The 24,400-nt window shown below is 41.8% G+C and overlaps 1 protein-coding gene across 6 annotated transcripts in view; it reads left to right on the top strand.

Moving 5' to 3' along the window:
- The first annotated feature begins 16,594 nt into the window (after nt 1–16,594).
- Nucleotides 16,595–24,400, top strand: part of LOC146974610 (cell adhesion molecule 2-like) — a 196,883-nt gene continuing 189,077 nt past the window's right edge. For 2 of the 6 annotated variants that reach the window (XM_085798143.1, XM_085798142.1), the window contains exon 1: nt 16,615–17,124. In XM_085798143.1, coding sequence (XP_085654269.1) covers nt 17,064–17,124 — 61 coding nt within the window. In that variant the 5' untranslated portion in view covers nt 16,615–17,063. Of the gene's footprint in view, nt 17,125–24,400 lie in introns of all 6 variants that reach the window. The other 4 variants (XM_085798146.1, XM_085798144.1, XM_085798140.1 and 1 more) reach the window with 4 other exon arrangements.

The following is a 24,400-nucleotide window of genomic DNA, read 5'->3' as shown; positions in this document are numbered from 1 at the left end:
TTAAAATTGTGCTCCTAATGCTGCCTTGGTGAAAGAAGGATTTGTAGTCATAAAGCTGCGACTAGCAGGGCTTCTGCTAATTATTGAACTCGCTGCACTTGCTGGTGTGGCTTTACACAAGTCAGACGAGTAGGCTATGGGATAACAAAGCTTTAGCCAGAAGTACCAGCTGTTCCAAAATGCCAGCTGTATACTTCCTGTGCCTGAATGAATAAATGCATGAACACATTCATCCAGCTCGCAAACTTCATAACCTCGAACAGAATGTAGATTTCCTGTGTTTTGTCAAATCGTCAGCATTGACATCATAATTTGTTCTTTAACAATCATTAGACACTCCCCTGCATGATGCAGTTATTTCTGGATGCATCTTACGTGGTCAAATCATGCGGCTCCAATTCACTGAGGTGGTGGACAGAGTGGATGTTGTTGCTGCACTAACATCTCAGGCAGCTGGTAGAGGCAATCAGCAACACCAACTTCTAGACACGTATAGGACACATATAGAATGTGAACATGTTGTGTTAAAGTATTTACAGTGTTGGAGCTAGTTTGATTGACACAAAGCTGAGACTATCAAAAATATACAAAATTTTCTAGTGCTGAATATTTAGGTGTACTATATAGTAAGACTGGTTACATGGTCAGCAAACAAATCATTAATAGTTAAGGTAGAAGGCAAAAACAAATACTCACTTTGAGGAAACCAAAGATTATTATTCATTCAAGGCTGTTGAGCATTATCAGGAGACAAGGACACCGGCACATTTGAATCCATAATAAGACAAACAATAAAAAAGAGCAAATGCCACTATACATCAAAGGCAGTGGTGGAATAAAATATAACAAAGGACACATAAAGAGAAGAAAAGAGGAAAAGGATGACAGTATAAACATAAACATTGTGTGTGTGGTTGCGTTAATGTGTTTGCGCATGTGGGTTGATGATGTTTTGTTGTAAACCTCAGCTCTTACAGGTTTCTAGAGGTTTCCCTTGAATAGCAAGAATTTCTTAGCTGCCATGTTTTAGGATGACGAGCACTGAAAGATCACCAGAGATCAAAGCTGGTTCAGGTGCTGGGCGCTGTCACAGACATCAGCTCACATAGTTTTGCTCTATTGTGTGTTGAAAAACTGGGAAAACGGGAAATCCTGTACAGGAATACTGTATACCTGAAGCCTCTGTATGATGCACAAGGAGTCGTTCAGCGTACCTACATGACCTTTATCTTTACCCAATAAGTGGTTTCCTGACATTAATCTGTATTTTGACAGCGGAGTAGTGAACTTAAAGTGGGTTTTAAAGAAAAATAATCACCGGACCGGAACTAGCTCTCCTCCTGCTGGCTGCGCTACACTGTAGTTAAACAGCGAAGTAATGGGGGCTGTTCTTCTAACTGCGACTTTGGCCTCTATGTGCTTCAAAATATCACTACAAATGCTTTGCAACATCCACCAGTTCCTTACCACACAACACGGAGTGTGCATAACTCTGTTAATATTCGAGAGCTGTTAACGTGTGTTTTTATCAAGTAGGCTACCTCTGTTTACTCTAGCTTCCTGGGTAGACCTTACTAGTCGACTGTCGACTATCAACACAGACAAAAACGTGAGGAAAACATGAATTTAGGAGGGGAAAAAAAGATTTTGGATGGGGAAAAAAGCAGTTATATTCATATCGATGCTTTTTTTCCCCCATCCAAAATAATTTTTTCCCTCCTAAATCCATGTTTTCCTTGCGTTTTTGTCTTTGTTGATATGGAAACAATCTTGTATAGTCCCGTACATATTTTTTCTCAGATTTTTTCCTATGGTCGCACTCGGGTACCTAGAGCTGTAGAGCATTACTTAGAAAATGACCTGAATTCTCCTTTAACAAACACATGCAAATAGACAAATATCAGTCAAATTCAACGTACTGCAAATACTCACAAAACAATTAATACTCATATTACATCTATGCACATAAAGCATTGAACACATGCATTCCAGCCCAATTCATCACTTTTTTAGTGACCTCTGGAAACATTTCTGTGCAATTTGCAGCATGCGTCTCTATTTTGTTTTGTTTCGTCTATTTAAATGTCCTCTTAAGCTGCAGTGTGTTAATCTCGCAGGGCCATACTAGGAAGGATATGTGACAGCCAGAAAGCCTAGAAAGAATGTATACATTAGCCTTAAATTGTAACAAGCTTGCTGAGTGAGAACATTTACCCTTACAATTAACTTGACAAAAAAAGAAAGAAAAAATTATTGAATCTGTAAATCCAAATTGAGTAAGACCCTTAGCAGCAACATTTTTCAACTAGTCTGAGTTAAGTCCAACGAGTCCAGCACAACAAAAATTAAGCATCTTTTGGGACACGAGAACTGCCAACTACGATCTCCAGTGTACCATCACTGAAGACATCTCTGGCTGATTTGGGTGAGATGAACAACTCTGAGTCTACATTTTCTCTTCCCCTTCTCCAGCTCCACCATCTTGAGTTGGATTGATTGTAGAATTGACGTGCGATTGCCTTAAGTACCGGAATTAAACTAGACTGCTGACTTTCACTTGCTCACCTGAGAATTTATGACACCGACACTTGAGGGCCAGTGAAGCATCTTTATTCACCTTGAAAAGCCTTTAGGTCTGTGTCAGACCTTTTCTCCGACCGCTAGAACTGACAGAGCCGTAGTTTGAAGTAGCCACATTTCTTTCCAGTGTAGCCGACAATAGCTTCAAAGTCAGAATAAGTTTCCCTTCCAGAGGAGGAAGAAGATGAACAGGCTCTTACTGGATGTTCCTGTATGGGCTTATATTTGTCTCATTAATACCTGTAAATGCACAGAGAGTGATCAACAAATATTCTTTGGTTTGCACACGTGTTTTGCTATCCACAAATACAAATTTCAAATTAGAACTTGTATTTTGGTTATTACAAATAGTACATGTGTAAATATTGTGTATTTGTCAATATATCATTTTCCATTTGTAAAAACAAAAAAACAATTTGTAAAACTGAAAATTCTGTTTGTGAAGTGTGATTCAGCATTTGTGGATCACCAATCACACACACGCATCTCTTTCCTCAGTGACGTATTTTTGAGACTTTCTTGTCGAGATCGACACAGATCCACAAACAAACAGCTGGTGATTCCCAAATGGCCCGCCCTCCTCACCAGTAGGGGAATTAGCTGGTAAGTAGCTGAATTGACAACAAACGAAGAAGATTATCTCGAGAAGTTATTTTAATTCCCACAATGAAATACATCACTTTATTAAGTTTTAATTAATATTTTTTCATGTGAGTAAGTAACCGTTTATTACCCTAATATGCGGTTAGTTTACCCAAATGACGCCTGTTCCTCTGTGCGTTTACAGGTATTAATGAGACAAATATACTGTAAGCCCACATTATTGCATCTGATAGAAATCACAGAATTGTTTGTTTGTTTTTTAAAGAAAGTTTGATTATTCATCTTGTACAAGTGATCATGTGATTCACCTTGATTTTACTTTGAAAACAGTAACCACTATTAAACTGATTTAAATGAAAGGCTCTTTAAGGGATTGTCTTACTTATTGTGGAAAAGACAAAAGGAAAAGATGGATTCTAATTACATCGGATTATGTAATGGATATAATTAATCAAGCAGTTAATTATGCAATTAATCGGCTGTGATATACATGCATCATTACATTTTACAATAGCAGTACAAATGGGAGTTTTGATCACCAAACAAGCAGTGACAAAATATTTAATGTGTTCATTAATGATCTGGCCCCACAGACTGCACTGGTGATACAATGCAAATGCAGCTTTGTGGGTAAGTAAAATTTGGTACTGAAGTGCTGAAAGGCTTTGCCAAGCATTGACTTCACTGCCATCAAACAGTAATATTAAAGCTGCTTTTGTTGAAGAAGATGAGTCCGAGCACAGCAGGCCACAGATCAGCGCCGCGCTCGCTCTAAATGGGTGATGACACCCACACAGAAAAGCACTAGCGTCTTTAAGTGACATCTCATGCTGTCTGTTTTAGCACTTACTGGTCTGGAGAAAGGTCACTGGCTCAGTTTTGGATGGACCTGGCTCCTTCAGCCGTCTGTGTAGGCAGCCAGGTTGGCTTGGACTAGCTGGCTCAAGTTCACACACACACACACGAACTGAGATCAGTTCAGTTAAACTTCCACTCAACGGCAAACAAGGAGTTTTAATGAATTAATGAATAGAAGGAAGGGTAGCATAAAAACTGTGAATTTTAAAGGTACTTTGGCGTTAGCAGCTGAACTTTTTGGGAGTACAACTCATTTCTTGAAGCCATAAAAATAAAATAGGATAAAATGCCAGATAAATGAAGACACCATCACTTACACTTTACTCCTTTGTTTATATATGAAATTACCAAAAGATTGGTCAGTGGTTTTTTTTACCAACACTTTGCTGACTTTGAACTCACACACAGTTGGATGCAAATCACCTGAACTGTCATCATGTTCTCTTTTTCTTGTCAAATGCTCACTCACATCCCTCTTTCCTGAATTGCTAGTATCCATCGTACATGTTTGACTTACATCTCACCTAACCTCTGATTTTAACAAATTCTCTTCTTTTCAAACTTTCCTTTGATTTCCTTCATTTCGCACACGACTATTTGACAAAGTGAAAGCAAACTAGCTCATGTCACATGAAGCTGTCATGCAGTCATGTTTTAAAACTGAAAGGTGAGAGCACATGTCAACACCTTAAGATACGGTGAGGCAGATTTTTCAATTGACTTCTTTTTATCACCGGAACATCGACACACAAGTTTGCTGATTGACGAGTGACAGATTCAGTGTACCTAATTATTTCTAAAATGAAAACAAACGCTAGATCCTGAGCGGATGTCAGTGCTAGAGCTTCCTTCTGTAACCGATGATTTAACCAAACATGACACCATTGCGCTTGCTACTGCTAATTTAGCGACTTCCATCAATATGAATAGGGCTGCTGCTGTATTTAGATCTACATTGTGCCCTATAATGCCTGTCACCTGAATATTAACATTGCACTGCGACATCTTTACTCACTGAGTTATGTTTTGTTTAGTTTAAATAAAAAACTAAAACTCCTCCCACACTGGTACACCTTCCCCAGAATGAGGGAATAAATTAGCTCCATAAAATGCTTCTTTATAAAAGAAAAATAGATATTTATATAACTTAATCGTGTTTGTAGCTTTTCCAACCCAAACCTTCTGACTGATGACTTGCCATTTAGCCCTTGTTCATATTGCCCACTGATCTGTAAATTAAATGGTAATATGCAGATCTAGTTTAAAACTGCTGCCTTGTACTCTGGCTGGTATCTGTTACTGTTCCTGCTGATCATATCCTCATTAGATAAGGATACTGCTAATTATGATTCAGTGGCCACTTATTGACATTTATTGCAAGCTGAAATACATCTTTCACAGTCTTCACCAGTGAGGATTGCCAGGGGCCAAGTAATCACAGAGAAAGATGAGGCAACAGAGAGTTGGCGAGTCAACGTTGTGCCTTAGCCATGTTTGTGAGAGGTTGACAAATGCAGATCTTAAAAGCTCTTTCTTTGCCCATTAATGTGGACATACCTCAAAGCTTGTTCCAAAATGTAAAAACTACTCCTAATGTGGTCAGAAATGCCAGCTGGGTGTGGATGGAAAGCCAATACAGAGACAAAAAGCGTGTTTTTAAATCCATCCAGTCTGAATATAAACAAAGACTCTGTAGTCTCTTAAGAATTTAAAACCTAGCTGCACAGAGAGCTGTTTACGTATAGCAATAATATTTTAAAATGTGACACACAGTAAACTGCAGAAAGATGCAGTCAAGCAGGTACAAGCAGAACAAAACATCTGGATCAGTGGTGGCAAAGTTCTCCAGCAGCCTCCAGCAGTGATGATAAGCACATGTACACACACATCTGTGCACCTGTAAAAGCCACATATTGAATTGTTGTTGTTTTTTTACATTGAACTTCCTTTTGGCGCATGGAGGGTAAGATGGTGACAGTGGGGTATAAGAGGAGGTGATTTAGACAAGATTGTACATGTAGCCAGAATTAAGCAGATTGTGCACCGTGCTTTGCCCCCACAAGCTGAAAAATCAAACTGTGCCTGTAATTTTTGTCCTGTGCAATGAGATGTTGTGGGGCTAGATGAGTTGCCAAATTGCCCATTTTCCTGCACTTACCTCTGTAGCCGTGAGATCAAATGAATTAAGACAAGAAAATGGTGGAAAAGTGCTGAGAGTGAGGTTTGGAAAATGGTATCTGCTAATTAGCCACACACACCCCATGGGCTTTTAAACTCTTTGAGGATTTGTGTGCGACTGCGACCAGGTTTCGGATTGTGAACTTTTCACAGTTTACTGTCTGTTTTTTAGTGTTGTTTGAAAGTAAAACACTTTGTAACTTTGTCAGTTTTCATCTGAAGAAGATGAGGAACAGGTGCGCTTGTCAAACAAAACTAATTCCAATTCATTTCTTTTAAAGAGAGAAAGATCTGCTACGTTTCCTTTTTGTCCACGTTACAGCTTCTTTTATGTGAGTGGCTGATAAATTCTCACTTTCAGCCTTTTATTTTCCTCCTCCTCCTTTCTAAATGTCAGTGCCGCCAGATCACTGCGCCGTCGTTCCACCCCTGAACACTCAAACGGAATTGAGGGGAGCCAAGAGGAACCGGAACAATTTGGCCTGATAGCACACCCTCTGCTCAACATTGCTAAGCGACCACCGTGAACTCAATTTCTTGAGCCTTCCCTTAGCTAGAGGCTAGAGCTTGCGAGTGAGAGAGAAAAACGTGTGTGTGTGTGTGTGTGTGTGTTCTGAAGCCTACCTCTCCAGTGAATCATCTCAAAATCTGTGCAAGTTCTGGTCTGTTGAGTTTTGGTCTACACTCGGGCCCAGTGTATGTTCATGTGTGTATAGTGCTTGTGTGCATGTTTGCGTGCACATGGCATTTGTGTGGTTCTGCATGAGTGAGAGGTCTCTGGCCCAACTAGATACCTCAGCTGTGGACAGTCACACTCATATTACAAATAAATGACAAATAATGGCTCATATTACTGTGTGTGTGTGTGTGTGTGTGTGTGTGTGTGTGTGTGTGTGTGTGTGTGTGTGTGTGTGTGTGTGTGGTTGCCAGCCTCTAACATAAAACACAGGAAAGAATTAGTTATGTTTATGATGTGATTTTTATTTCACAATAATTTCATTTATTCTCTTTTATTTCTTTTTAATGTTTTATAATTTTAAATAAAGTCCTCAAATTGCATCATTAAAAAAACACTCACAGGTGTTGACATATCATTCATTTAAATTACATGTAGAATTTTTGAATGAGACTCCATAATCATGCACATTTCTACTTTGAAAATTGTCTACTCCTTTTTTCCTTCATAGATAATGCACCAAAGAGCTATTTGTATTCATGTATTTCATATAAATACTGTTACTATTGATCATATTACATTCAGAATTTCCTCTCTCCGCTGCCTTAATCAGGTTTATTCTGCCATCATCACAGTGTGGTTGGGAAATGGAAGCATCAGGAGCCTCTTTTTAGCACTTGATCTTAGCTTTACTCCCACTGATTTGGCATCTCTGGCACCACTTAGCTGAATATTGTAATCAAACATGGAAATGTAACTTAAATGGACTGGCTAATAATTTATCCCTGGCTGCCAGGAGTTGGTGTATTTAGCTCTGGCTACTTCCCACCAGACCAGTGCTGGATCTGACAGTATGAGATGAAGTATTGTGTCCAAGGCAAGCACACAGACAGACAGATAGACAGACAGGCAGGCAGGCAGGCAGGCTGAAAAATAACAAATTAAAGGACAGACAGGAGCTGAAATAAAAACAAGAGCACCGGCTAGACTCCAGAGCTGTCTAATAGACATGTCAGGTTTTGCCCTTCAGTGTTCATTCTGTGTAAACAAATGAAACTCAGTCTCACTCTTCCTTTACTCACAGAAAAGGAACAAAGATGTTTGTGAAAGGTCTCCCCTATTTTAGATGTTCAGTAATAACAAGATGAAAGAGCACAGCGAAGCAGTCCAGTCTTTATTTATAACTGCACACCAGACAGCCATCTTTAAAACATACTTTGATTTGCTATAACTACTCAGGTAGGCTACGTTATATTTGCATTTGCCCGGTCGCTTGGAACAGGTTCACCAACACACTTCGAAACACCTCCCTCACTGTCTGCTATTCAGTTTGAATATGTAAATGTTGGCATGGAGAAAAGAAACTGGACCAACGACAGGTGCTGGTACAGGTGTTGTTGTCTCTGAAATTACTGTGGCTTGCCTGTGGCACGCAAGACATCAAGACATAATGTGACATTTCACAGGTAACAAAAAAAAATACAGGAAGAGTATTCTGACCTTTTAAAGTTCAAATTTATCACTCACACACACACACACACACACACACACACACACACACACACACACACACACACACACACACACACACACACTTCTTTTGGGCCACAAGACACATGGTCATTATTTTGACTGAGCAAGACCATGATTCTGAAATTTGAACTGTCACATTAGTTTTAATTGACTGGATTTGCTGCACATTTAAAAATAATTTGCATCGGTCTCAGTATATCCCTTGGAATGCAATCGAGACACAACAATGGTGAGTATGAGAAATAATGATATTTGTTATGAGAGAGAACAAATGTATGTGTGCAGATGAGGCTGAAAATGTAAGGGAAAAATAATGAGTGTATATTATATGAAGGAGGGGAGTAGTGTGAGAAAAGATAATAGCATACGTGACAGATCGTAATTATGAATGTGAGACAGAATGAGAGTGGGTGATAGGACTAATGTTTAAATAAAGGAAGATCATTTCATACAGCAGGAAAATAGTTTATATTGTCATGCTGCTGATTTGCTCACAGGCACGGTGATACACAGGCTAGGGGCTAAACTTACAAACATAGAAAATGTTTAAAAAAAAAAAAAGAAAAGAAAAAAGGTTAATGTCCTGAAGAGTTTTATTAAGCATTAATCAAGAGATTATCATGCTATTAATATGTGCATTGCATGAACTGTTAGTCTGATCTGCTATGTGTGCTTTGATCTATAACTGGCATGGCTGTCAGCCAATTACATAATTAAATTGGCCATATTAAATGAATTTCAGTCATTTTCTTTGATTCTCTTAAACACAGTGCAAATATGTATTTTTTTTCTTTGCTTGTATGAAGGCTGTCTGAATAGCATTTAGCAGCTAGGCAAAGCAAGGCAAGGCAATTTTATTTGTATAGCCCATTTTTACAAACAGTTTGTCTCAAAGGGCTTTACATAGCATCATAATAACATCCTCTGCCCTTAAACCCTCACATTGACTGAGGAAAAACTCCCTCACCCCGGACGGGCAGACGTACAATAGATGTTGTATACAGACAAGAAAGCAGTTCATAACGCAGAACATGCAAAAACATGGAACATGGTTAGTGTTGTTGAGATGCTGTATAAATGTAACTGAACTCAATGACTGCACTATGTGTGTGTGGCTGCTGCATCTTGCACAACTGCACGATCACGCTGGCTGCATCGCTGCTACTGACAACTTTATCTTCCCACACAGATTTCACAAGCTAGTCTCTTAGAGCTGCGCCCTTTTAAAACCTAGTTTGAACACATATTCATACGTGAATGTTAAGACTGTTAACAAAAGTACTTCATGGCTAAAATTCATTTATGAGGTATCATTTGAAATGTAACATCTTCATTTCTTTTTATTTTCTGAGCACAGAGATGGACTTTTTTTTGTATTTGTCAGTCCTTGCTTGAAAAATAAAGTCATATTGGACAGCTACCAGTAGGCTATACTTAATACAAGAACAATGAAGAACAAATAAAATACAGTACTTTTACACCTTGTCAAAAACTTCTTTGTGAAGCTTCAAGGCTTCTAGGCCTAATACTTCAGGTTAAAGCCTTAACAGCTCATTTTCTCACTGGTGCCTAGCCTATAACAAACCTCTCTAAAAGGAAACCTGGGATAAATGTGCTTTAACTTTTATCAATATGAAATAATAGAAAACACGCTGAAATATTTTGATGTCTAAGAAACCTTTTGAAACTATTCACAACAGAGCTGATGCTTGTCTGATTTATAGTCCTCAGCCACCAGCCTGTCAGCTCTTTCCACAGCTCTCACAGCCTCTTGTTTATGCTTTGAAGGGCCCTCCACCCTCGTTTGCGCTGATTGGTCATTGGAGACATTCAGTACTGGCCCTGACCAATTTGATGCCCTAGGCAAGATTTTAGCTGGCAATCTCCCTGCATATATGAAAATTTTATATATAGCTGTGTTTGAATTTTTTTTTTTATTATGTGTGTTTAGAACTTTTTATGAAAGGTTGGACAGAAAATTTGGAGATTTCACCTATAATGCCTCTACTAATATCTCTCATTTTGCTCTGCTTCACTACATATCAATTTGAAGACATGTTATGTTTAGATGTTGTAGTATACTGTAGAATATCAGAGGTTTTCGGCCAGTCCTGCATAAGTGCAACAGGATATTCACAGCTAAAAGTGAGTTTTTGTTTGGCAAAAATAAAAGTGTGCTATCTTCATTTACACAGTAACATTTAGGCTGATGCTCGTACCTCTTGATGAATCTCATGAGTGTTAGTGTTACCTTTCTCCTGACCCCTTAACCCACTGGCCTGCGGGTCCTATTGCTTCTAATGCATGCTGGGTCTGCCCGCGGGCCAGTGGGTTTTCATTGCAGTTTAGTAGCTCCATTTGTCTATTTCTATTTTATGAACCAAATATCATAAAAATGTACGACACAGCCAGCAGGTGAAAATTATTTTTCTAACATTTATTGATTAGAAAACCACATTGCTACTATCCAAAAGTAAGCTAGCAAGTTCCAACAATGTCAGACACACGTGCTCCAACAATGTTAACAATAGACTATTCATTTCATCGTCATGTTAATAAGTGTCGTGACTCCCACCTTCCCCAGAGAGCAGGTAAAGTCTAATACTGTAAGCCAGGGAGGGGAGTGGCAGAAAACCCAGAAATAAATAACTCAACAGACTATGGTGTATGTAATTATATTGTTGTGTTGGCTTATGTAATAGTAGCGTATAAATAAATAATACAAGTTAAACAATTACATTTTCCCCCCACTAGTGGTGCCCCCTATAGATAACAGTGCACCCAGCAGGCTGGCATTGGAGACATCTATCTATCACTAGAAGAGTCATTTCTGACTTGTCATATACAGTATCTGCCTTGTTTTTAACTAAAGATGTCACTCAAATATAACTGTCTCCACATGTTGCTGCCAAACTGTGTGATATGTGTCACTTTTCTGTAATGTTGCTGGTATACTGTCAATTTGACAATCGGCAGGTTCTTCCTTACTAGTTTTGTGCATCATACATATAGCCAAAACAGCTGATATCTGGACAGACGAGGTGACAGCTGTGAGGCAGGAGGCTGAGCAGCATTTAGTGTGTTTCCAGCCTAAAGTGTAGCTCTAGTGTGTCTCATTTAAGTTGTGTTGTCTGTGTCTGTCTGTTTGGAGTCTTTGTGCACTTTGAGAGGTGTCACGGAAAAGAGGTGAAAACTGCTGAGGGTGTGTCACGTTTACGTCGCTGCAGATCGGAGCTGGAGTCGTTAAATACCCATGACTACTGCAGGGAGATTTGTCATGGGAATGAATAGACATTGAGCCCTTTCACACTGGCAACAAAGGCCAGATGTGAGCAGGTGGTAAGCAAGGTTTTTTTTTTTCCAGCGTGAGAGCGTCTTTGGTTTCACCAGAGAGTACGCAGGCGTGTGTTAGTGTAGTCCAGAACAGCGGCGTATGCGTGATGTTGAGTACAACTGTGCTTGTATGAAGGCATACAGTAGTGTGTGTGGGAGTGTGTAGTAGTGAGCTCTATGTTTATGACTGTGTGTGAATGAGTAAGACTCACGGCCTAAAAATAGCCTCATACTGGTGTTGAGCTCACTTGAGCTCAAAACAGATAAAGTCTTACTACAGATATCACTCTCTTAAGGTGCACTAACCGAGTTAACACCTAAGACACCACAGTGTGAGCACATGAAAAGTATTAACAGTTTTGGTCCATGGGCGTAAAAGACACAAAACCACCAGTATGGCCTTTTAAAGCTTCAGTTGGTAACAATTATTCAGTCATATTTGCTGGAACGGTCACTATATTCTGATAGTAGTACATGAAACGGTTAGCTACCATAATTTAGGACAAAATCCAACTCCTCTGGCTCCGCCCACAGCCTGTAATCCACTGCGCCCGGAGATTTTCCACCAGTAGAGGGGGGCAGGAGTAGCAACCAATCACGGCTCGTACACTCGCGTCCACCGTTTACACAGTGAAAGCAAGTAAGAGGAAGACTGTTCTTGTTAGTTAGCTAACTTTGTGTTTTTCATGCTGAGAGAGACGTGAGATCGTTTTGGAGTCTAATAATAATAATAATGGATTACATTTATATAGCGCTTTTCTATTGTAACCCGATACCCAAAGTGCGCACAGTAACCATTATTCATTCATACCACATTCACACCAGTGGTGGTAAACTACGTGTGTAGCCACAGCTGCCCTGGTTGCTATGGATACGGTATGCCTTCTGTGCGTGTGTGCTATGGTTACTTCGTCTGTGTGTGTGTGTGTGTGTGTGTGTGTGTGTGTGTGTGTGTGTGTGTGTGTGGAGGGAGGAGGTGGGGGAGGCATTCTTGGAAGAAGTTCAGAGGGACCTGACGGCGTATCATCGTGGATTTTCCGACCAAGTCGCGGACTCATTTCACTTTCGTAAACTTATCAACTGTAGCTTTAAAGCCTGCTGCCAAACAGCACACAACCTGAATATGCCCGGATATGAACTTGACCTTAGTTACCAAGCAACACAATCAAGCACACTCTTTATTTCCTGTCTCTGTGCATGGTATCAAGTACACATCAAACTGATACTGGGGGGAAATATATGCAAATAAAAAATGCATGTATTTCTTTTTTTTTTTTTTGAAGGATTCAAGTGTGAGAATGAAAACTACCCAGACGGTGCATCTCTACACTCTTTTACACCTCTGAATGGATGTGGAATGGTGCCGTACTCATTAACAAAAAGGGCATTCAGAGTTTGGTCTAGGAACACTTTCCGATTGAGTGGTACTGAGACAATTGGTGTGCCACTCTAATCTCGACACTGCTGCTGAGATTTGGATGTGGTCGTATTTGGCTGACTGTCTCCCCTTTTGGTGTGGCTTGCCTGCGATGGCTCTGGTCTCCGTAGCGCTGCGTGGTTGCCAAAATTGGAGGGAAAGGTCATTTATACTGCAGACACAGTGGGAGACGAACACTCAGGTGTCTGGGAGAGAAGCCGCTTGTGTCATACTGAAGTTATATATTTTGCATAGCTGCTGCTGCTGCTGGGCTGTGAAGCCTTTCTCAGTCACCGGTGTGTTGTATTAGCTCCTGCATTTCCTTCCTCACAGCTCTGTCTCTGCCAGGACTACTCCATGTCTTATTTTCCAGTTTTGACATGTATAGTGACTCTGCAGTATGTGTGTTGACATGTATTATATGCTGAAGTGCCAACAGTTGGATACACTTAGCTAAAAGCAGTGCTATCACACATAGCGGTCCTTAAACAGCAGTGATTTGAAACTAGTTAGTAATTTTGTGTTTGCAAGCTGTTCCAGATCACTGTTAACTCATCTACCAGGTGATGTTTTTTTTCTTTTGCTTGGAGCGGGCAGTCAAAGGCAGGCAGCAGGAAAATGAAAAATGGATGGCAGGAGAGTGCTGCAGAAAAAGAGAGCAATCCAACCCACCCACCCACCACCCACCCCTCAAACCCTGGCAAACAACACCCACACACTTCCAGATATCACACCACAAATTTCTGAACTGTATGTTATTAACAGATGTCATGAGTCCAAGAAAAAGTGTGAAGGAGACATAATGTGTAATTTTCAAAAGAGGTTTTTCTTTCCAGTTTCATCTCCATATTGTAACCACATCCTTCAGTTTGATGTGGCGGTGTCACTGGTCCCTGCCGTTACGAATGTGAATCTGCGTTCATCATTCATCTTTACATTTTCAGGAACAGATAGTACATTAGACAGAAACTAAATACAAATAAATATCATAGTTTTCCTTTTTGTTATACTGTACAAATAGGAAATAATGAATTTGAAGCAAACATCGGTGACAGGCCTGCATGAGCCTGTCTCTGACTTTCATTTTTTTCTTTTCAAATTTAGTTATTATCTATGTTTTCCCCATTTGTAATTGTGAATGGCTTTTGTACAGAATTGACAAAGTAGGCCATTCAATTGAAAACACACATACTGTAGAAAGACATGCATGAAAGAAAGTTTCAAAAGAAAAGGTGAGGTGATTTTTGTCGTGCCCCTCCTCGTTCCATCCGAGCCAAAGTGCTCGGCCCTCAGCTTGGCAACATGTGTCAGCCTACATTAGATGGACCAGTGAACAATGGTTTCAGCCAGGAGCAGGTGGTGGTTACTTGAAACTCTGAGATGAGGGTGTGCATTAGAAGCAGTATTTATGTGTGTGTGTGTGTGTGTGTGTGTGTGTCAGGACAGGGGGGGGGGGTTGCTGGTCTATCTGCCATCTGGAGCACCCGGACAATCCCAGGTGAGGCGGAAACTTGAATGTGCCATTTTATTCCGTCCACTGACTGGCCTCTCTCCTGGATCCGAGTGCTTTTTTAGAGAAGACCCCGTGGTTTCTTGCTATGCCTCTAGTGATGGCACACACCAATTTTGAGAGTGTGAAATGAGCCATTACGAGGTGTGCAGCACCCCCTCTTAAAGTGGATTGACCCAAAATGAGATCAGCAGGCCAAGTCAAGTCGAGTCAAGTTTATTTATAGAACATTGTCGACAAACAGATTAAAATCTTTTACCGAAAACAAAGGACACCACGATGTGTCCTTGTCTTTGTGTGTGTGTGTGTGTGTGTGTGACTTTACATCATAAAACAGTGTGTAAAGGGGAGGAGAGGAAGAAAATGAAAGGCGGCCTCCAGCTGAGAGTTAATGCATGTTGTTAGTGTTTTTGAATAAAATAAACAAAATGAAAAATTTCAAATCAGCACAAATATGAGTCACAGTTGTGCACTCTGTCAGTCCCTAAATGACCCCAAAAAGTGAAAAAGAAAATGATGGGACCTGCAGTGCACGTTTTCATTATGAGGACCTGCATACCAGCTGAAATGAAGTTGAGTTGTTATTCTTTGAGATTGTGTACAAAGGCCTTCAAGCCAAACGTTCATATGCACAAAATGTGTCAGACTTGACTTGCTCTGTATAATCTGCCTTTTCTTTTTATGTTTGCATGGCGTCGCAAAAAAAAAAAAAAAAAGCGGTTTGTTGCTTCTTCTCTCTGATCTCATAACCAGAATTCCCCAAATTAATTTACAGGAACAAATTGGATCTTTGTGATGAACAATCTCTGTTTAAATCTGTGACACTATTGTTGACAAGTGGTGACAATGCACTGTCATCTAATTTTTGTTTTTCCTCAGCTCTCCTCAGTTTCTGAACCTACGTACAGAGCAGCTGCAGGCAGAATAAACATCTGAATAACCGAGGCAAACACAGCCGTGGACCGTGCACGTCTCTGCCCACACTGCTGCCTCATCAACAGCTTGTATTGTGCAACCTGCTCCTTCTCTCTCTCTTTCACTCTTCACAGCTTTTTTTCCCCTCAGAATGGCTTTAGACCACTGCCGCCCCCTCATCCCCCTTACCTACACCTACACCTACACACACCCCCGGTCCCATCACATTCCACATCACCTTTCCACCCCTCTGATTGACCTCTGCTAGACAATCTTCAAAGCTTATTGGCAGTTGTCAACCTTGATACTTAACGGCCCTCTAACTAGAATCAGCACTGTGAAGAGAGCAGCAAGCAATGAAACATATGACTTACCCGGTTCATGTGGATGGACAGCTCACGCCCAGGAGCAGGTCTGCTTGTCATTTGTCTGATTTGAATTCTGAGCCCATTCCACGTGTAGGCCCACGCTGCAAGAAATGACCAGCTCCTCTCCTCCCTCAAACCGGACACGGGTCTGACTCACAGTATATTTATAGCTTGTTTGAGTCAAAGCCACATCCTGAAAGCAATGATATTTCACACCATATTTTATACACTCAGATCAATCACAGTGAAAAGGCAGTGGCTGATTTCCTCCTCAGTGCCCCTCCCAGCAGGGATTTCTGCTTTTACATTTAGATCCTTTGAATTGATCTGATGCGTTTTCTTTTGTTGCAGCAACCCCATCTCCCCACGGGTTTTTACTCTTGGTCGCCACTATGTGCACGCATGGGCTTTAGGCCTACTAGTATTTTATCAGTCAGGGAAATTAAAAAAAAAAAGAAAAGAAAGGAAAAGAAAAAAAAAAAGCTTGAAATGAATATTTTTTGCAGTGTGTCTCATACGGCGACCCCACCCCCCTTCTCCCCCACTTCGCTTAGCCTCTGGTCTTCGTGATTGGTTCACCTGCCGTGTCCGTCAACGCTGTGTGGGCGGGACTCAAACAATCCACTCGTGTTCGCTGCACTGTGAACTGTGCGCCACAGCAGACCAAGAGCGGGGCAGACAGTAGTTGAGCAGCGGCAGATCCACTCTGTTACCAGAGGACGACTGTTCACAGTGTATGAGCCTGACTGCTGGTGTTCAGTCCCGTCCAAACCTGACCCTGTATCTCACCGCTGGTGCATCTCTGAGAAAGAAATATCCAGACTATTGTTTTGTTTTTTTTTTGTTGGTTTTTTTTTGGGAGGAGCGAGATCATTTCCGTTTTCCCAAAGCATCACAGTCTTGCGGGGTCGTGAAGTCGGTTTGTTGTTATCCACCCCCGTTTTCCCAAGGAAGCACAAAAGACGCACTCCCAAGTCCACCTGGATAGCTGGCAAAGCCGTCCGGTCCCGTTCGAGGTTCAGTGGGGAGAGACGGTGAGGAGGAGAAATACGCGCGGAAGCAAAAAAGGAGCAGAGACGCGGAGAAGACAGGATGAATCTGAAGAGTCATTTGGTTTTCACCCTCTACACTATTTATGGGATTCTTCTGAAAGGTGAGCCACGGGACTGGGTGGTGGTGCATACATGCACGTGTGTTTGTGTGTGTGCGTTAGCTGCGTGTATGCCTGTGTGTGTGTGTGTGTGTGTGTGTGTGTGTGTGTGTGTGTGTGTGTGTGTACACGCGCATGTTGCAGGCTAGCAGCAGGGCAGGACGACCAAAGGGGCAGACCGCGCGGTCACACGCGGGTCCTGGCAAAGAGATGCAGAGCTCCCCCCCTCTCTCTCTCTGACACACACACACACACACACACACACACACACACACACACACACACACACACACACAGTGTTTCTCATCCTCGTGCTCATTTGTGCCTGCATGCGCAAGTCTGTACGTGCGCTGAATGTGCGTGCATTTGTCTGCAAACGTGCGTGATGTGAGGCAGCTCAATAGAGGAGGGGAGAGCGCGTCCTGTATCATTCGGGGATCACTCGGATGTTAATGTTGAGGAATGAGGGGGAATCCTGTCTCCTCAATGCTGTGCTCGGGACACGACCCGAGCACCACTGTGAAGCCATATGCAGCGCGGTGCATTCCCCTGCATCCACACGCACTTGTGTCCTGTGCGCGAGTGTCAGTGAGAAGGGGGGAAAAAAAACACGCCCGCTGGGAAGACACACCTCAGCGTGAAATAACCAGCCTCGCGGTTGTTTTTTGACTTGCAGCACTTGGCTGAGTCATAGAGACACTGGACGCGTTTTACGCACCGAACTGTTCGATGCAGCCGATTAGGGCAACTTCGGGGGCTCGTGCACTCACGCAGAGCATTTCGACTCCCGTGTATTTCCCTGTTTTCCGTTGACTCGTTATTCCTCTGTACAGGTGTGGTGTGTGTGGTTCGTGGTTCAGCTCCAGTGTTTTGTTTGCCCGCATGGGGTTTAACGAAGGAACAGGTGCACAGGCCTGATGAGAATGACAGGCTTCTCCTTTCCCAGAAGTTCATTTTCTGCTATTTGATATCTGTTGACATTAAAGTCGCTCTTCCACTCAGATGAAACCTCCTTAAGCCAATATTTACACCGCTGTGCTGAGCGACTGGTTTGTGTGATAACCGTCCAGTTATGAGATGACACTCAATTTGGATACAGGTGAACTCCACAATATGTCAACATTACTGTGATCTTCTGTCTCTGTGTGATAATAGGGTTGTGGTAATTATGACGCTGAGGTCTTTAGACAACAGAGGACTGGCTGTAAACACAGGAGTAAGGTGACTTTGAGGGTCAAGGTCACAGTGAAATAGCTTCTTTGTGTTTCATTGACCACTTAGGAGATAAATAACAGTGAAATGTTCAAATGAAATGGAAAAAAAAGCTTTTTTGCCCTTTACACTTCTTTGAGGTTTCTTTTATTTTTCATCTATAACTGTTTTAAATAGATAAATGTCAAAGTAACAGCAGAGGAGAGGCTGCTGCAGGTCAATATGGAAAATACCAGTGAACTCTGTGTCTACAGTCATTTGATCGCTCTGAACGGAGAATCGGAGTCTGAGTTATTGTAGCTCAAATTGGAATTTGACTCGCATCAAAAGACTGTTGAGTTCAGCTCAGGCTCCTGTTTTTTGAGGACACAAACCGCACTTGGTCCAGAAGCTTCTTTAGCACTGTTCACATTTTTTTCCCTTCCAGACGACTTCCACTTTTAACTAGTCTGACACAGAACAACCCAGCCATATTTTTCCGTGGTAATTTCTCAATATGCTTTAAATGCACCGTAGAAGTCTGGATACGTCTGAGCAAATTTTTTTTGTAGCAGTATATGTGAGGAGTTAAACAGGGGACATGTTTTCATGAGTTTCTGGACTGATACATTCACACTGTTTAACAGTGGCAGGAGGGTGATGGATTTACTCCGAAACAACTGTCAGTCTAACAGCAGGGCCACAAATGCCACACTGAGCTGCAGGTTGTGTGATATGAAGTCCACTTCATCCCTCTCAGATCATATCAAGGTGTATTTAAAGCATTGGATAACACTTTATTTATTTATTTTTTACATGAAAGACAAAATTAGCATCATCTTGACTTTAACTGCTGTTTCTCCCACAAGCAAATGAAAAACCCCAAATGAGAGATCATTTGTGCTTGATTCCCTTGATCATTTGTTGTCGTCCCTTTTGATGTGCATCTGTGTGGTCACATGAGAGGGACGACAAGAGTGAAAGCAGTCCGTCCTTAATAACCAGACATGATTAAGGCCATTCTTGACTTAATGAATTGGTATGTAATGAGGTATCTCTGGGTATCTGGTCTGGTATCTGACAGCTTGTATTGCAGCGTTTATTGACGTTCCAGAGCCTTTCTTTTCCTCTTTATTCTCCTGAGGGCGGCACACTCATTATGTGCTCGTCTGTGTGTGTGTGTGTGTGTGGGTTTGCGTTACTTTCTGCAAATGTATGACCTGTTTATATAGTTTATGAAGAGGCCCCCCAATGCACGTCACATTTCATGTGTGGCTCACCACACACACATCAATCTGGCTCTCTCTCTCTCTTCCACTCTCTCCCTCCACCCTGAAGAGGATAATGCTAGGTTGCTTGATTTGAACAGTCATCTCTTGGTGCAAGACCTATTATTGTATAGGTTCCACACAGCAGGCAGGTCAGCCTCCACCTGAATGAAGTCTGTCTAGCTCGAGCCACGTCCGCACGCTCTGTAAATGACAGCTGTTTCAGCCCCTTTGGCCCCGCGCCAGCTGGACTCACATCCACATCACTGTCACCGAGTAGACCTGCGCAATAGTGCGACTGAAGTGTTGTGATGGAGGTTGTTGTTTACCAACAGGCTGAGTTGTTAACATATTATCCACTGTGTCTCATGTGCCCATGCCGGAGCCAGAGAAAACAGCCTGTTATGCAAATGGGCCTCTTACGTAAGAGCTTGTAGCCGAGCGGCAGGCGGCGAGGGGCGAGCGAGGCAGAGAGCGACAGAGAAAGAGGGAGATGTGCTAGAATAGAGGAGTTGATGTAAGAGTAATGTGGGAGGAGAGGTGTGGAGGAGGAATGCGCGGTCTTCTTCTCAACTAAAGTGTGTGATATGTGCACTGGTTGTTGTTGTTGTTGTTGTTGTTGTTTGCTGTTTGGATGTCTGTTTATCTCTGCTGCTCTGTCTGTTTCCTGTTGCTCTGCCTGCCTGCTAGTTTGTCTGTTTCGAACTCTGATCTTGCTAGCCTAAATACAAACCCCTGCCGAGGGATGTGTTTATCCCCGCAGTGAGTCTAAGCTGCTGAAGGCTGACCCTCCATCTCTCTGTACTTCCGTCCATTCCTCCCTCACTTTATCCTCCCATCCTGGTGTGGAGCTTTGTACCACGGCAGCGTGGGAAAGCTTCTGATAACAAGCGGCCTTGTGTGTGTGTTTGCAGAGCCACTGATTACACGGGAGAAACAAGATGTTCTCTCTTTCTTGCTCACTTGCACTTGCCCCCCCTCCCACAACCACCACCACCACCACTTGTGTGTGTGTTTGTAATGTAGTCATTTCCATGGCTGGGCTTTGATGGGTAGAACATGTGAGGTGCTCTGTACCTTATACCAAAGCCATGAGGCTTCAATGGTGAGAATCCTCAGTAGAGCAGCACTTGGTCAGTGTGCATCACACAAGCATCCACACATACAAACACACACACGCACACCGAGCTCCGCTGTGGATTCATTGCTGCTCTGCCAAGGGATTTCCCGTGATCAAAGCCAGTCTTTTGTTAGTCCAGGTGTTTAAAAAAAAAAAGTAAGAACAGAGAGGAGGAGGAGGCCAGAGGGGAACGTGGTAGAATTTGGAGCTTTAAAACTCTCATGGCAGAGTAGAAATGCTCCAGAAACAGTGATCCTGCCACCTGTCCTGACTCTTCTCTCATATCAGTAAACCTGCACATTCGGGACAGGTTTTGCTCAGGCAGGAGCGTGCTTTCAGACACTCTGGTGGCGTGTGTTCAGGCACAGGGATAAAATGAGGAAGGAAGATGGAGTTGGCCAGCCATTGTTGAGCTTAATAAACAAAATCGCAGATGGCAGAGACTCAAAAACACACCTAGCCCCTAAAAGTTTTAAGCTGTATGCAAATGTCCTCTGAAGTGCAGAGTGCCAACCAATAGCTCAGCTCCCAAACCAGCTTGTGGAAATCTCCTCGGCTATTATGAGCTTCCAGAATAGGATACTGCAACGCCAGTCATTCCCTTCAAAAACTAGCAGTAAATAAACAGATTTTTCAAGCACCATTGTAACATTATATATAGACCTGCTCTATGTTTGTAATAATGGCAAGCAACTTCAGAAACATCCCAGACACACATACACACACACACAAGACACCAGAGAAAACATCTGCCAAATAGCCCAATGTTTAAATATCTGTATTTACTCATCGCTAAATATCCAAGAAAGCTACAGATGTAATGAGAGGCAAGCTCCAATCTGCGTCTATGTCTGAATGCAACGACATGGAGACTGTGTCTCCTGAGAATATGGCTTTACAACATGCCAGCTGCTGAGGCTTCTTACAGTAGATAACTTCCAGGTTTCCAGCTCGCTGCATTGTGTGGGCAGTGACATCACCTGAGCTTTAAAGCAGTCATTCAGCTGAATGAAATCTATTGTATAAGGCTTTACTGGTCCTGGCAAATGTCTCCTGAAAATAGCTACTCTAAAGTAATTGGCTGTGTGAGGGAAATGATGCACCATCACTGCACATTTCAAGCTTACAAATCAAAAAACACTCACAATTATGTTGTCAGGGCTGAAGTTCAAGAACATGTCACATTTCATACAAGATAGTGAGATTGTAATTTGATTTTAATAAACAGTATGTTACTTTAGCCAAAGTGATTATCTAATAGAGTCATATGTTGATGATGAGCAAATGGCTTTCTAGCTACAAAAACAGAACATGTCAACCATGTCTCTAACTCCCCCTCCCTCTTTTTTGCTGAGAATGAATGCGGAATAAATGGAGATTTTTTTTATTTTGGCATCAAGGCTGTGTTTCATAACTCTGGCAAAGTGTAATTTAAAGCCAGCCTAAAGCGAGAGAAAGGAGAGATCAAATGCAGCCTCCCATGGAGAACGGTGAGACTACAAACCCACAGGTGGATTTGGCTGCAGCAGCAGCAGCAGCAGCAGCAGCAGCAGCAGCAGCAGCAGCAGCAGACAGTGGGTTTACACCCTAAATAGACCTCACAGTAGGGGAATGAAGTATATGCAAGCTCAGCTAACCTATCAGCTGATGGGGCTTTTCTTCAAAGTTAACACAGAGCTATTTATGTGCACGAGTCAGAATATTAGTTACTGTGCATTTGGTGATGTGATAAGAAACTGTAAGTTGCCAGTAAAAATATATAGTGAAGAAATGAATAAAAAGCTCTTAATGCTGGAAGCTGCACATGGTGTTCATTTTTCTGATGAGCTCCAATGATCAGCTTTCTCTGCTCTATGAACTATATCATTGGTTCAATATGATACATCATTCTCCTAAAGATCAGAGGGATTTTTAGGATTACCGCTCTAGTCAATTTATCTGGTGGGTCTTGATTGACAAGCAAACTTCTGGGATGTTTGGCTTCTTTTGTTTGCAATAGACTTTAGCGATTAGATATAATCTACCCATACAAATCAGCCACAAGCACACATATTGGAAAAAAAGAGGCCTGTTTATTGGGAGCGAGCGTGTCTGCCTGTGTGTACGCGCGCATGCATATGTGATGTCTGTATTAGCATTGAATTCCAAAGGATTAGCAAGTGGCTAATCTGAAGCTCCAGTCTTTGACAAGCCATGTGTCACTAATCTCAGACACTCCAGAATAAAGTGACACAGACACAATCACCTTTTTGGATTAAAACTCTCCACACAGCCGGGGTTGTAATCTTTCACTCAAACCGAGGAAAAGTAAAAGGTAGTTCAAACGGAAGAACAAGAGAAAATAAAGAACAAACAAGGCAATGACATTATTCTCTTCCTCGCTCCCTCCCTCTCTGCCTCTCTCTGACACACACACATACACACATAGCCTGTGTGCTTGCAAATAAACAAACAAATTAAGAAGGCTGATTTAAGATGCACTTTGAGTTGAACCCAACATGCTCCACAGGTTCATGTATCGCCCCCTCTCTCTTAATAACTCTTAGCCTAGATAATGTTCGTTCTATGTTATGTGCCCTTTCATCTGACAGCTCCTTTTCATACTATTCCCTGCGGGCCAGAGTCTGGAGACTTGGTAGTACATGTTACAGTAATCATTTTCTTCAACAGAGATAAAGATATGGACAGCCGTGACTCTGCCTACTCCCTCAGCTCTCCTACCCCAACTCTGATATTGTTTGGGGACTCTGTGTCTGTTCTTGACAGAAATGAATTCATCCAAAGCAGTATCCCATATTGTGTACAGAGATATTCTTACCCACACAGCCATATTGTATGTGTACACCAAAAATATATACACACACATCCTCACGCAAGTACATATGCACATTTGTGCACACGGGAGCCTGGCAGTATAAAGACGGAGCGGTGAGGAAACGGCAGACAAATGTTTTCACGGACCGTGTTTGATCTGATAGTATGGACTAAAGAGGGACTGAGGCTTTTTTTCCCACATTGTACTCTGCTATTTTTTTATGACCCAGATTCAGAGATAACTTCCTCTGTCCACGTACACAGGCATGTTTTTCCAGTCAAATTAGGTTTGACAGGAAGAATAGGTTACCGGCAATAGGTTGAAAGTTGAAAAAATGCAGAACTGGGGAAAGGAGAGAAAGAAGACACAACTGCAATTTCCAGTCTCTCCTGCAGAAATGAACCCATATGAATAAATCCCACAGGTGTTCCTCAAGTCACTGTTCATATTTCCGAATGACTGTTGCTACGCCATAATCCCCAAAATGAGTTGCATTCCTTTTCTAACGACAGTGTTTATTTCCCTCTAATGTCTATTCCACGTATCTGGTGGGTATTGATACTTGTTAAGTTGCCTTGCTACAATATTGTTTTGGATCAGCTGTGTATGTACTGCAACACTATGGTTTTTAAAATGTCATGCAAAACTTTGATGTAGTGCTTAATTTCTTAGCTTGTACTTATACAACAACAGTATGGAATTATGGCATGATACTAATTGAAAAGCAGGAATTACTGCATTCACAAGTACACATCTATGCACTTGTTTTAGCATTATGGTCTCAGAGGGAGCCTAGAAGTAGCTAAAGCTAATTGAAATATAATTCCCCGAAGACACATGTTCATGTTAATTGACTTTCTGTGTGTGCTTGTGTTTGTGTGTGTG

The sequence above is a fragment of the Trachurus japonicus genome, chromosome 14 (genome assembly GCF_045865225.1).
Source record: "Trachurus japonicus isolate A0001 chromosome 14, Traja_1.0".
Lineage (NCBI taxonomy): Eukaryota > Metazoa > Chordata > Actinopteri > Carangiformes > Carangidae > Trachurus > Trachurus japonicus.
This window is presented reverse-complemented; position numbering and strand designations above follow the sequence as displayed.